Source organism: Dendrobates tinctorius, unplaced genomic scaffold (assembly GCF_039654945.1).
Source record: "Dendrobates tinctorius isolate UK_male_01 unplaced genomic scaffold, ASM3965494v1 ptg000046l, whole genome shotgun sequence".
In the NCBI taxonomy this organism is placed as follows: Eukaryota; Metazoa; Chordata; class Amphibia; order Anura; family Dendrobatidae; genus Dendrobates; species Dendrobates tinctorius.
This window is the reverse complement of record NW_027361714.1, coordinates 38,305,180-38,319,788: the sequence shown is the minus strand read 5'-3', so window position 1 is coordinate 38,319,788 and position 14,609 is coordinate 38,305,180. Positions and strand designations below refer to the sequence as shown.

Genomic DNA, 14,609 nt, shown 5'->3' with positions numbered 1-14,609 from the left:
AGCATACAGTCTAGATTACGTGAAGTCATTATTTCCCTCTACTCCTCTTTGGTCAGACCTCATCTGGAATACGGTGTCCAGTTTTGGGCACCACATTTTAAAAAAGACATCAACAATCTGGAGCAAGTTCAGAAAAGAGCGACCAGAATGGTGACCGATCTGCAAACCCTGTCTTATGAGGAAAGGTTGCAGGATTTGGGAATGTTTAGCTTGCAGAAGAGAAGACTGAGAGGAGACTTAATAGCTGTCTACAAGTATCTCAAGGGCTGTCACACTGTAGAAGGATCATCTTTACTTTCATTTGCACAAGGAAAGACTATAAGCAATGGGATGAAACTGAATGGGAGGAGACAGATTAGATATTGGAAAAAACTTTTTGACAGAGTGATCAATGAGTGGAACAGGCTGCCACGAGAGGTGGTGAGTTCTCCTTCAATAGAAGTCTTCAAACAGAGGCTGGACAGACATCTGTCTGGGATGATTTAGGGAATCCTGCTTTGAGCAGGGGGTTGTACCAGATGGCCCAGGAGGTCCCTTCCAACTCTACGATTCTATGATTCATGGGCAGAGAAAGGGGGGGCTTCAGCAAAACAGATCTGCCGGGCCGCATCCTGGTCTAGTCTCAGTACCTTCTCTAGGCATTATAAGCTAGATGTAGTGTCGACACAATTAGCGTTCGGCAGAAAGGTGCTTTATGCGGTAGTGCCACCCTAGGACCAATTCCTTTGATACGTCTCCATGGTACTGTCGGGGGGTGACCTGGAAAACAGTCATTAGACCTACCCGTGATAGTGCTGTCAGGATGGGCTCCTGGAAACACAATCAGTTCCCCCCCTACTTTGTACACTCCATGCTAATGTGACTTAACATTTGTATGACGAATTCTTGTTGAAAAAAATTTTCTATTTTGCATCCATCCAGAAGTGGAAATTCACTGAAGGGTGGTAGGGGGAGGGTCCTTTTAAACTCTCGTGGTTTTCTGCCCCACTGTGGATAAGAAGGATGTCCTCCATGGTGCTGTCAGGATGGGTTCCTGGAAACACAATTACCGGTAGGTCTAATTACTGGTTTTCTTTACAATTTACACTTTGTCCCAACTTTTTGGTAATTGGTGTTGACGTTTTATGTAAAATTGTTACAAGTATAGTAAAGTGTTGTTCTAATGATGGTGCTTGAGTGAGGATGATGCTTGCTTGGGTGGTGGTGCACTCCTGATTATTTACAGTTTGGGTCAGCAGAAAGGTAGCACTGCTGATTTGAACTATGCGTTCTCCAATTCTGCAAAGGTGTATGGAAACTGGATCCACCAATATACCTAGCTTAAAAACATCAAAGCTCTATAGAGCACTTTAAGCTCTATAACTGCTTGCAATTGCCTGCTCCTTGCTTAGAAAACCAAGTCCACCTCTGCTGGACTTCAGTGGTGGCTGGTAACACAGGAAACAAAGTAGTACACTATATTATTAAAAATCCCTCCTTGCTGGGGCAGAGTGGTCCTGAATAACTGTTCAGATCAGCAGCATTGTTGCTTGCAACTGACCTGAAATGTGCACTCTGTGATGCAGCAAGCAGAGCTGTAGGAGAGATCAGCACAAAAATAGGGTCTTATCCAAGAGATATGACAGGCGGTAACATCATATTACTCTCACCTTCTAGACCTATTCAAAAAGCATTTCAAATGGAATTTCAGCTGCAGCAGATCCACGGGTCAGCAATTGACCATAAGAAATCAAAGGATGGAAGGAAAGGTTTGTGGATGGTTTCTGCGCTTGCCGACGGTTAATGAGACTTATATCCCAGGATATAAAACAAAATGGTGGTTTATTCCATGTGTTTCAAAGTACAAATGACTTCTTCATCAGGAAAGACCACAAGTTTACCTATGAAGAAGTCATTTGTACTTTGAAACTCATGGAATAAACCACCATTTTGTTTTATATCCTGGGATATAAGTCTCGGCAAGCGCAGAAACCATCCATAAACCTTTCCTTCCATTCTTTGATAGAGCAAGCAAAGGCAGTTTTGGTTCTGCAGCATCGGAGAAGTTCTGTGAAACTGAAGCTGGCTTGATTCAAATCGACACTTACAAGAACCTATAGAAAAAAAGCATCTCACCATTTGTGTTCCGACCTGGACTGGCCCACAGGAGAATCCACCGGTGGGCCCCTGTGCAGGAGTGGGCCGCCACGCTCTTATAAGAGCAGTACTTGACACAATATACTGGAATCCCTATGTACAGATATAGGCGGCAGTCTACCCAGTTCATTGTTATATACATTTGTGACTGAGGATAATGTCACATTTGCATGGAGCTGAAAAGTGGGGCCCTGGAGTTGGTTATTGGTGGACCCTTGTCGCCCTTTCCGACAGCTGATTTTTAGTATGAACTAAACTGCATAGTCACTTGATTTTGCAATTTTAGCCATTTTTATCATGATGAGAAAAATAGAATCCCCTTTAAGAATGTCTTTGAGAATATTTCGAAATGTTTTATTTATGTAGTTTTGTATAAACACCAGCATTTTCTATAAACACAAGCATGGTTGTAATCTCATTCAATCCAACTCATTATTAATTCAATCTGTTTCAATCTGTTTAGCAAAAAAGATCACAATGGAAAACGCTTTCTGCTAAGAGTTATTTAGCAATGAGAAAACCTCTGCTCACCTCAATTCACATATGATATTTAATTATTAATAAAGGGACGTGACATACATTCCACCTTTACAAACACATCCATCAAGTTCCCCCCCACTTCTTATTTTATTTCTAAACCACATTATTGTTATCAATGGAGATTCAGATTAGCATGCCCAGATCTCAAAACCTCTAAACCAATTAATCTGTCTGCAACCAACACACTCAAATTTCCATATTTATGTATTTAATGTTTTTTACATTGGAACATTATACATGGGCTTATTAGCTGTATCAAATTGGGAGTCTTCTGAGACTTTCAAGAAATGTCAATTTATTTCCATGTGCAGAAGTCCACAAACCTAAAAAAGAAGTTCTGTCATATGATCCTGCAGTCGTCTCATTCATAAGCCCTAAAGACATGCCTATGGTGACAAGACCATGGGAATCCCAAAGGGCCGATTCATTAGTACTGATATTGCCAATCTTGATAAAGGGGTCACTGGTATACGATGTGCTGGATTCATTAAGAGGCGCATGCCCCCAAAGATTTTTGCACTTGGGTTTCATTAGAAAATTGACATTTGCCTTCTATGGTCTCTGTGTTGCATTCTCTATTGCATTCTCTATTTACTGATGAATTCTCAGATAATTCTGCTGCATTAGACAATTCAACACAGAGACTATACAAGGCAAATGGTGCAAATTTGCAAATAAAACCCAAGACTAAAATATATTTTGTAGCCAAAAATGCATGCTTTCAATAACCCTTTTATTACTTTAGTGCCCTAATAGCTAAGAAAAAAATTATATGCTTTAATTTACAATGTTTTATATTTGTTGCAGATTCTTTTCCTGGTAAAGATTCCTTTTGGAGTTTGGTCAAGCTACCTAAGGTTATGCTGATGTGTTTTATGATATTTTCATTGAGTTCGTGTTTGGGATTTTTGGATCCAACCATGTCACTTTTTCTTACTGAAACAGTAAGTATTTAGGGCTTTTTTTTTTTTCATAAATGTTTGTAAAGTTATAGGTATTCTTTAAAGGTCAACTAGGTTCTATCTGTGGTTTACTTCTCTTCTTATTTAAGAATAACATTGGTAAGCCACGGACTATAACTTATTACCAAGAATTACCAAAAGACTAAAGGACCTAACTTTCTAACAAAAGTCCAAACCAAACCGATCTTCCATGGTGCAGGATCCTGGCATGCAGAGGGGGATTCCACAGTCCCCCTCACTGTGAAAATGCCAGATCTTGTGAGTTAAAGTCAAGTCCTGCGCTCTGAACTAAATTTGCTAATTAGCTGTGTCGCATAATTTACAAAGCATTTACCATTTCCAATAATGTTACCAATGGAGAACTGCTTAGGAAATGAGGCTACAGTGTTGTCTTAGTTCAAAGCATGAGATCTGGCACTTTCACAGTGAGGGGCTGTGGAGGGGTGTGGGATCCTCTTCTGAATGCTGTCATTTCACAGCCTGGAAGTTAGGACTTGACTTTTTTGTTAGAAAGTCTGGTCTTTTAGCTTTACTTTATGGAAACTTCTACAATTTTTGTCTATATGCAGCTGCCCCCACTTTTCTTGAATAAAAGAGCAGCAACAGACTGGTGATAGGTATTTTTAAAAGGAGTCTGACAGCACAGAATGTCTGTTCAAACCAAGTACAGGCACACAGGACACCCTTTTTATGATCAAACATTTAAGTGCCCCTTCCCACCTACTTATTTTCCATCCATCTCTGTCAACCCTCTCTATTCTGATTTGACAGCTTTGGATTTAAAAATCCATAGAATGGGAGGGATGCATGGAAAACAAGTAGGTGGGAATTTGCACTAAATTGTTTGTCCACACCAAGGGTGCACTGAGCGCATGTACTTTGTTTGAACAGTCATTCTATTCTGACGGACGGCTTTTAAATTTTAATGAGAATTTGTTAGGAACACAAAACTAATTACATTGTTGGCCACAAATGAATATTCCCTCACTAAGAAAGTTAAGTGTATTTTGAGCAGGCCAATTTAAGGTGTGAGGCAGTAACCCGTGTCACAGGTAAGGGTCGCTGTTTGTTCTCCACAGGATGCGCACGGAGGCATATTGAGGTCATGTGGGGTATTGCAGTCGCAGGCGTAGCTATGATTGCAATGGTGAAGCAGTGACCGATGTCACAGTTAGAGGTCACTGTGTGTTCTCCCCAGGATGTGCATGGAGCCATATGAAGGCCATAGGAGTGCATGGCAGTAACGTGTAGCTGTGACTGTAATTTAGACTAAAAATAAAAAAAATAAGTGTTAGCCTTGGACATGCTAGTGTCTGAGGCAGATGTAGGGAAAACCTGCTCTGGGATGTTGTGTTGTGAAACAGACTGCAGGATGGTAGTCGTGCAGTCCATTTCACTCCAGGCCCAGATTTACCATGTGGCTAAAGCCCACAGGTTCTTTTGTTAAAAGCCCTGTAGGAAAGGGCTTGAGTGTGTCAGGTGTAATGTCAATGTCAGTCTTGTATGTGCTGTTGTGCAGAGCAGTCGGCTTTGCAGAGCTATATCGGTGTGAGGCAACACAGGCCAGCAGAGCCAGCAGCCAGGGCAGCTGCCGTCCACGGTGACTGGTCTCGATGGTGGATGTCCTGTGCCTGGAGGTGAACCAGAAGTGGATGTCTTGTGCCTGAAGGAGGACTAGCGTGTTTATCGGCTGCAAACAGGTGGATATGGTGCCTGGCTGCGACTCTGCCTCTCATGTGAAGAGAGGTTGGAAAAGTTGGGCTTGTTTAGCTTGGAAAAAAGATGGCTGACATGAGTACAGAGGACTCGCACATGACTTATTCTTACTAAGGGCCAAGGGGCACTCATTACGGGTGGAAGAAAGGGGATTCTGGCAACTAAATAGGAAAGGGTTCTTTACAGTTTGAGCAATGAGAATATGGAATGCCCGACCACAAGAGGTAGTAATGGAAGACACTATAACAGCTTTTAAAAAGAGCTGGACAAATTCCTCAGTGCAAACAATATTGCGGGTTATATTTAATTTAGTGACCAAAATGAACAATTGGTGGAGAAAGGTTGCGCTTGATGGACCTAGGTCTTTTTTCAACCTATGTAACTATATAATCGTTTTCTGTGAAATCACAATGTAATGTTAATCTATTTTCCATGAAACAGAAGACTTCAATGCTACTAAAAAATTGCTGAAAATTGAACACAAACAATATTCTTCAGTGTAGTATATCCTTTATTTATGTATGCCTTTTCAATGAAATCTCTTAACCTTCTAAATAGTGACTATCGTTCTATTTCTGCTTCTAGTTTGATTTGAAAGTCGGTTATGTTGGATTAGTATTTCTTGGCCTTGCTGTATTTTATGCAATAAGTTCACCACTTCTTGGAGTGCTAAGTGACAGGTTACCGGTAAGTTATACCATAATTATACTGGAAAACCTTTATGCAATATAAGTTAAGTAATATGATTAGTAATATAACTTTTTTTTATAAATGCAGAAATTGAGAAAGTGGCTTCTTATTGTTGGCAATCTTGGTACCGCTCTGTGTTTCTTTATGTTGGGACCTGCACCTATATTCCATATTGACAGGTATGTTAACATCTTGAAAAATATGTATAATGTCCTGGATGTCACTAGGCTGAAAACCTGCTTTTCATAGCTGTTTGCTAGATCTAATGCTAATGTACCCAGCTGACAGTTGTGAGCCACACATTAGGGGCCCACAAGCCAAAGGTCTTCAGATGGGGTTTATTTACTGTAAGGATATGTGCACACTGAGTCTTTTTGCCAAGTCTTGCAGCAGAAACAGTGAGTCTGGTCCAAAACCTCCTCAAAATACTCAGTGTGAACATGCTCTAAAGATTCAAATATAAAGCCTTATCTGCACTTTAACCCCTTAACGACCAGAGGTACTTTTGGTTTTGCATTTTCATTTTTTGCTCCCCTTCTTCCCAAAGCCTTGACTTTTTAGTTTTCCAAGTGCGGTGAAATTGCAAAAAAAAGTGCAATCCCGCAGTTGTGTTTTTTTTTTTTTTTTATATACCATGTTCACTAAATGCTAAAACTGACCTGCCATTATGATTCTCCAGGTCATTACGAATTCATAAACACCAAACACATCTAGGTTCTTTTTTTATGTAAGTGGTGAGAAAAAAATCCAAAGTTTGTTTAAAAAACAAACAAATAAATAAATTGCTCCATTTTCCGATACCTGTAGCGTCTCCATTTGTTTCGTGATCTCGGGTTGGGTGAGGGCTTATTTTTTGCATGCCGAGCCGACGTTTTTATTGATACCATTTTGGTGTGGATACGATCTTTTGATCGACCATTATTGCATTTTAATGCAATGTTGCGGCAACCAAAAAAAAGTAATTCTGACTTTTTCATTTTTTTTCTCATTACACCGTTTAGCGATCGGGTTAATTCTTTTTTTTATATTGATTGGGCGGTTCTGAACGCGGCAATACCAAATTTGTGTATGTTTTGATTTTTTTTTTTATTTTATTTTGACATGCTTCAATAGTCAATGGAAGACTAGAAGCTGCAATAATCTGATCGGCTCTGCTACATACAGGCAATGATCAGATCGCCTGTATGTAGCAGAAGACCTCTGGTTGTCATGCCAACCCATTGTTGACCTTCGATCATGTGACGGGGTCACCGATGGGGGGGGGAATTTCCGGCGTGTTTGCCAGAAGCGCTTGCTAAATGCCGCTGTCAGTTTGACAGCGGCATTTAACGGGTTAATAGCCGCGGGTGGATCGCGATTCCACCTGCGGCAGTTCGTGACACATGTCAGCTGTTCAAAACAGCTGACATGTGCCAGGAAAGATGTGGGCTCAATGCTGGAGCCCACATCAAAGGGAGGAAGTTCAGCATCGGCGTACTACTACACCTGATGTTGGAACGGGGTTAAGACTGTTCATGACCTTCATAAATGATGGTTTTTTTATTTTTGTAAATTACAAACTCCGCCAGGGACACAAATTTTTCTGAAAAGGGCAACCCCTTTAAGTGATAATTGTACCCTGGTAATAGTTACATTTCTTTGTGAATTATCTGCATTTCTGCACTGCTGGCACTAGGTGGTGCTGTATCATTTGTTACTAAGGATGGAATAGCCTAACAAGTTGTTCTATGAACTTGTTTTCAAGATGTAATATTTTGGTGGTGTAATGATATAAATACTATGGAGTTTTTTTCCTTTCTTTTTCAGTAAACTTTGGCTGTTTATTTTTATACTGGTTTTGGATGGATTTTTTATAGGTCTTTCTGGCATACCAGTTTATCCAGAAATGCTCAGTGCAGCATAGTAAGTAGAACATTTTGCTATACTAATCAATTTGAATCATTGGTGCAGTTTGAAATTGAAGAATATTGGAAAGTTTCATTATTATTTTTTAATCAAAAAAAAAAGTTAAAGGTGTTGTCCAGGACGGAGTGCGGAGCTTAGCATACCATGTAGTGTATAACCTGTACACTGTCCTGCCAATGACTTCAGGTCCTGATATAATGGCTATTTGATTGGCTCTCTGGCTGCCAAGCCTCCAATGATCCGATATTGACCTATCTGAAGAATTGGCCATCAGTATCTAAGTATATCCAAGTTATCTGCTTTATGTGCTGACTTTGGCTGTGATACACATTTGTGGGTTTGTATTCTGACCCCAAGGGTACTGCTACAGAAACAAGCAATTGTACAAAAAGTCCAACTCTGTTGTCTTTTTGTGACTTGCTTGCCACAATACGCTTGGGGGGCACAATGTGACCCCATTCACTTATAGCGCATTGCGATGTAGCAGCGACACATACAGTCATATGTTAAAGTTTGGGCACCCCTATTAATGTTAACCTTTCTTCTTTATAACAATTTTGGTTTTTGCAATAGCTATTTCAGTTTCATATATCTAATAACTGATGGACTCAGTTATATTTCTGGATTCAAATGAGGTTTATTGTACTAACAGAAAATGTGCAATCTGCATTTAAACAAAATTTGACCGGTGCAAAAGTATGGGCACCCTTATCATTTTCTTGATTTGAACACTCCTAACTACTTTTTACTGACTTTCTGAAGCACTAAATTGGTTTTGTAACCTCATTGACCTTTGAACTTCATAGCCAGGTGTATCAAATCATGAGAAAAGGTATTTAAGGTGGCCACGTGCAAGTAGTTCTCCTATTTGATTCTCCTATGAAGAGTGGCATCATGGGCTCCTCAAAACAACTCTCAAATCATCTGAAAACAAAGATTATTCAACATAGATTTTCAGGGGAAGGATACAAAAAGTTGTCTCAGAGATTTAACCTGTCAGTTTCCACTGTGAGGAACATAGTAAGGAAATGGAAGAACACAGGTACAGTTCTTGTTAAGCCCAGAAGTGGCAGGCCAAGAAAAATATCAGAAAGGCAGAGAAGAAGAATGGTGAGAACAGTCAAGGACAATCCACAGACCACCTCCAAAGACCTGCAGCATCATCTTGCTGCAGATGGTGTCACTGTGCATCGGTCAACAATACAGCGCACTTTGCACAAGGAGAAGCTGTATGGGAGAGTGATGCGAAAGAAGCCGTTTCTGCAAGCACGCCACAAACAGAGTCGCCTGAGGTATGCAAAAGCACATTTGGACAAGCCAGTTACATTTTGGAAGAAGGTCCTGTGGACTGATGAAACAAAGTTTGAGTTGTTTGGTCATACAAAAAGGCATTATGCATGGAGGCTAAAAAACACAGCATTCCAAGAAAAACACTTGCTACCCACAGTAAAATTTGGTGCAGGTTCCATCATGCTTTGGAGCTGTGTGGCCAGTGCCGGCACCAGGAATCTTGTTAAAGTTTAGGGTCGCATGGATTCAACTCAGTATCAGCAGATTCTTGACAATAACGTGCAAGAATCAGTGACGAAGTTGAAGTTACGCAGGGGATGGATATTTCAGCAAGACAATGATCCAAAACACAGCTCCAAATCTACTCAGGCATTCATGCAGAGGAATAATTACAATGTTCTGGAATGGCCATCCCAGTCCCCAGACCTGAATATTATTGAACATCTGTGGGATGATTTGAAGCGGGCTGTCCATGCTCAGCGACCATCAAACTTAACTGAACTGGAATTGTTTTGTAAACAGGAATGGTCACAAATACCTTCATCCAGGAACTCATTAATAGCTACAGGAAGCGACCAGAGGCTTTTATTTTTGCAAAAGGAGGATCTACGAAATATTAATGTCACTTTTATGTTGAGGTGCCCATACTTTTGCACCGGTCAAATCTTGTTTAAATGCAGATTGCACATTTTCTGTTAGTACAATAAACCTCATTTGAATCCAGAAATATAACTAAGTCCATCAGTTATTAGATATATGAAACTGAAATAGCTGTTGCAAAAAACAAAATTGTTATAAAGAAAAAAGGTTAACATTAATAGGGGTGCCCAAACTTTTACATATGACTGTAGTTGTGTGTCTCTCAAAGTCGGCACATAGCCCCAGCACAAAGGTGCACATAATACATTAGATGTGTAAGATATGAATGTTGAAGCCTTTGCTTACTCCTTTATGTCTCTTACATTTCTGGTTTTGGCTATTTTGCTATAAATGGACCATTATGCGATTTTGCGATATAACGGTTTTGAACCATTCACATCTTATTTGCTTCCAGTGAGAATGGCTTTGAAGAAGGCCTCAGCACTTTGGGCTTGATATCTGGACTATTTAACGCAATGTGGTCTACAGGGTATGTGCTTCTCATCATCAGTAGTTGTATTGGTACCGCCACTTTTCATTAATGTGATTTATATGATTCTGTTTCAGTCAAAAGAAAAGCTGTACAACATTTAGTGATCCAACAGCCACATCGTCAGATTCTACCACTCCTAAAAGCCACAATAAAGCTTAAAAAGTTTAGAGGTTTTGAGTCTGAGACCCTTTTAATATACTTAACAATGAAAGCTATATATTACTTATAATTGGGAGTCACAGGAATTTAAACCCTATCTATAGTGACTACAGGGGACCCTTGGTAAGCAGAATAAGAGACAAGATGATCATACATGGTCATTTCCAGCTTATTTTAGTGGGATTAGGGAAACGGCTGTGTGTTTCACAACTCCAATGACTATATTACAGTGAACGGTATACTTGAACAGCCATCTAGTAGTCTCTTCTCTGGAGTACGTCATGTGCATATAGGGACAAGGCTATCAATTAGGAGTGGGAGAGTTTTTCCAAAACTATAGTACCCAAACAGCTAACAGACAAAACACTGGAATTAAGATATGTCGCTTCAGGAGACTTACTCGTTCGTCTAGATCGTCCCTAAATGTTAATTTAAAATATAAGGAAAACTGTGTGGCAAGATAACTTCCAAGAGTGACAACCACATAGTACCCAGAACAGTAGTGCCAGCCTGACTGTTGGGGCACACAAAATTGCATGCTGACTCGAATGTGACTCTTGCCTTCTATTAATGTAGTCAATAAAGGGAACCTGATATAATTTTGCATATTAAGCTGACCCCAGGGTCCTGTTGTCAATGTAATGCCTATAGTGTGTTCAGATGTTGTATTATAAGTTTTTATATAAATTGCGCTTACTTGTATAAAAATACATGGTCTCTAGTCAGCGGGGCCTTCATCCCTTGTAAGTCCTAGAGTCATACCATTTAACCTGCCAATGTATTTGCTATTTATTGCTCCATAGGCTGGTGACATAAGAGGTCAGGTCTCTGAAATCCTGCTCATGTTCTGTTGCTGAACACAGTCAGAATATCTCCAGCCTCCAGGCGTTTATTGCGCATGGCAGAGGTATTGCTCAGTCCCACTAGTTGCTCCTTCTGAACTGAAGGCTCTGCTGGACATTTTCCAATTTTGATGGAAAGTAACCGTGATTAGTGATGGCGAACCCGAGCGGTATGTTACTGTTGGCGTTCAGCAGCCAGAATAAAGCGTGTTGATTGCGAATTGATAAGCTTTTCTCGTGTGGGCACTTCCGGCTCCATCTCTGTGATTGACTGGCACAATATGTAAAAAAAAAAAAAAAAAAAAAAGAAGAAAAAAAAAGGCATGGGGTTCCTCTCTTTTTGATAACAAGCACAGGCTTCCCATAGCTGTGTGGTTTATGTTGGCTGGTTATCAAAATTAGAGGGACTCGCTCTGTGTTTTTTTTTTTTTTTTTTTTTTTTTTATTATTATTTAAATAATTTTAAAAAATGGCGTTGGGGTCCCCCCTATTTTTGATAACCAGCCAAGAAAAAGCAGACATCTAGGGGATGGTATTCTCAGGCTGGGGAAGGTCCATGGATATTTTCCCTCCTCAGCCTAAAAATGGCAGTCCTCAGCCGCCCCAGAAAAGGCGCATCCATTCAATTCTGAATTTTTGCCTGGCTCTTCCTGCTTGCCCTGGTGCATTGACAAGCAGAGTAATATTTTGTGGTTGATGTGAGCTGTGTAATGTGTAAACCAACAACGCGCGAGCATGTGGAGTGTCGCCTCGACGTATGCTCTCCCGCAACGCGGGACATGATGCCGGACTCAGCCCTGACCGCCCTAAGGTATTGAAACCCTAGGCTGTACAGTGGCACAGGTACAGGCCGTGCGGACCCCACTGCACCACCAATGCAAAGACTGCGGTGGTGGAAGGAGGCGGACGGTCCCTCTCCTCGTTCCTTGGAGGGAAGATGGAGTTAGGGTGCCTGCACCGTCCTTGATTTTTTTGTATCCCCCCCCTCCCCCCCCCAATCTGAGGATCAACTGGAGCTTCCAGGGGTGAGGCATGGAAGGAGGTGGGTTGGGAGGGCTCCTGTAGACCCCCGGGGTCGGCATAGCTGGTGGCCTCATTTTTTTCTGGCCACATCCCCGGGCTTCGCGGGGTACAGGCGCCAGCGTGTACCCCCACAGCTGTGGCAGTCGGCAGCGCAATTTCTGCCCAGGCCCCTGCTTCTGGCGGTCCTGCCCCCGGGTCCGGGCGGGCGCCGAAAATTTAGTCCCCGGCTTCTGCAAATTTGTGAAGCTTGCGATTCCGAACGTGCCCAGGAGCCCTCCCTTGCGACCAAGCCCAGTGTATCTAGCCCCCCGGAATGGGCCCTGTCTCTGTCGCAGTCCATGGCATCGCTTACGAGAGCAATCGAGTTCCTTCGAACCCCAGATAGGGGCAGAGATAGCGGCTTGCCTGTCTTAGAGGGGTCCTCCACCTCACAGGAGCCTCCGGCATGCAGGGGCCGCTCTCACACTAGGCAGATGCAGGGGAAACGAACCCACATGGCGTCTCCCGGTCCGTCCGGTGCCTCGGCATCCATGAGCTCTGCCTCAAATTCGCCCTCGCCAGTAGTCGATAACGAGCAAAGCTCAGACTACGACTCGGATGAGCCCCTTGACTTAGTTCCTCTTGGTTACTAGGAAACAGTGGATAGCCTTATCAAGGCTGTCAACCAGACCCTGGGGATTGACAATGAATCCACCCTGGCCTCAGGGCACAAGATGTCATTTAAGCATGTCAAGCGACTGCATAGAGTATTTGCTACTCACCCAGAGTTTGACAATATAGTACAACGACACAGAGAACGGCCAGACAAGCGTTTCTCAGGCCAGAAAGCGCTCGAGGCAAGATACCCGTTTGCCCTCGATATCCGTAAACAGTGGGCAGAATCCCCGACGGTAGATCCACCCTTGTCGCGCTTGGACTCGAAGACCCTATTGTCCATACCTAATGGTTCCTCTATCAAGGATCCCACTGACCGTCTCATAGAGAGCCTGGCTCACTCAGTATTTGAGGCGACAGGTTCAGCACTCTTACCCTCGTTCACAGCAACTTGGGTAGCCAAGGCCATGGTTTCTTGGTCAGAATCATTAAACAGAACCTTGCAGGGTATGGACCTGCCTGCTGAGGTAGGGGAGATGGCTAATCAGATTGCGTTGGCCGCAGACTATTTGATTAATGCATCTTTGGATGCGGCTAGCTGCGCAGTACTCGCTGCCGCAAATGCAATTTCTATTAGAAGGGCTCTGTGGTTGAGAACTTGGCATGCAGATTCAACCTCCAAGAAGTCCTTAACTTCTTTACCTTATCAGAGCAGCTGCCTATTCGGTGAGAAGTTATACCAGCTTATCTCTGACTTCACAGAGGGCAAGAGCGGTTTTCTCCCTCAGCAGAGGGTTAAACAGCCTTTTCGTCACCAGCTTCAGACACGGTTTCGGTCCTTTCGCAACCCCGGGTGGGCTGCGGCAACCAACCCTGCCATTTCAGGTCGCCCCAACCAGGACAGATCGTCAAGTCTCATATAGAGCCAACCTGTTGGGGAGAATGCGATCCCAACAGCCCTGATCTAGGTGACCTAGGTCCTAAAGATCTTCAGCCAAATGACTCGAGGCAAGTTCCGGGCGACACCAGCATAGTAGGCGGTCGCCTACTCTGGTTTCGCCATGTCTGGCTCTCCGTCGTACATGACACATGGGTAAGAGAGCTGGTATCCTCTGGGTACAAGTTAGACTTTGTCAAGCACCCCCCAAGAAACCCGAGCATGGGCCTTGTTCAAGGCCATCGAATTGCTTCAGCAAAACGGTGTTGTTATTCCCATACAGGAAAACGAAAGATTTCAGGGTTTCTATTCCAACCTATTCATGGTCCCCAAAAAGGACGGGACTGTCAGGCCCATTCTGGACCTAAAGCTTCTGAACAGATTTGTCAGGGTCAGACATTTCCGGATGGAGTCTCTCCGCTCGGTCATATCGGCCATAGGATGGGGAGAATATTTGGCCTTTATCGATATCCAAGACACGTATCTATACATCCCCATTTTCCATCCGTATCAGAAGTTCCTACGCTTCGCTATCAACGGTCTACACTTTCAGTTTGCAGCCCTCCCTTTCAGGCTAGCTACCGCCCCCAGAGTGTTCCCAAAGGTCATGGCGGTCGTCATGGCCATCCTGCACTCCCGGTGCATAGTTGTCTTGCCTTACTTAGACAACCTCTTGGTCAAGG

General features: G+C 42.7%; 1 protein-coding gene across 7 annotated transcripts in view; it reads left to right on the top strand.

The window, feature by feature from the left end:
• SLC18B1 (solute carrier family 18 member B1) overlaps window positions 1-14,609 on the top strand; it is a 134,842-nt gene that overhangs the window by 88,834 nt on the left and 31,399 nt on the right. For all 7 annotated transcript variants that reach the window (XM_073575836.1, XM_073575835.1, XM_073575834.1 and 4 more), the window contains exons 7-11: window positions 3,484-3,620; window positions 5,940-6,041; window positions 6,132-6,223; window positions 7,851-7,946; window positions 10,294-10,368. In XM_073575836.1, coding sequence (XP_073431937.1) covers window positions 3,484-3,620; window positions 5,940-6,041; window positions 6,132-6,223; window positions 7,851-7,946; window positions 10,294-10,368 — 502 coding nt within the window. The remainder of the gene's footprint in view (window positions 1-3,483; window positions 3,621-5,939; window positions 6,042-6,131; window positions 6,224-7,850; window positions 7,947-10,293; window positions 10,369-14,609) is intronic.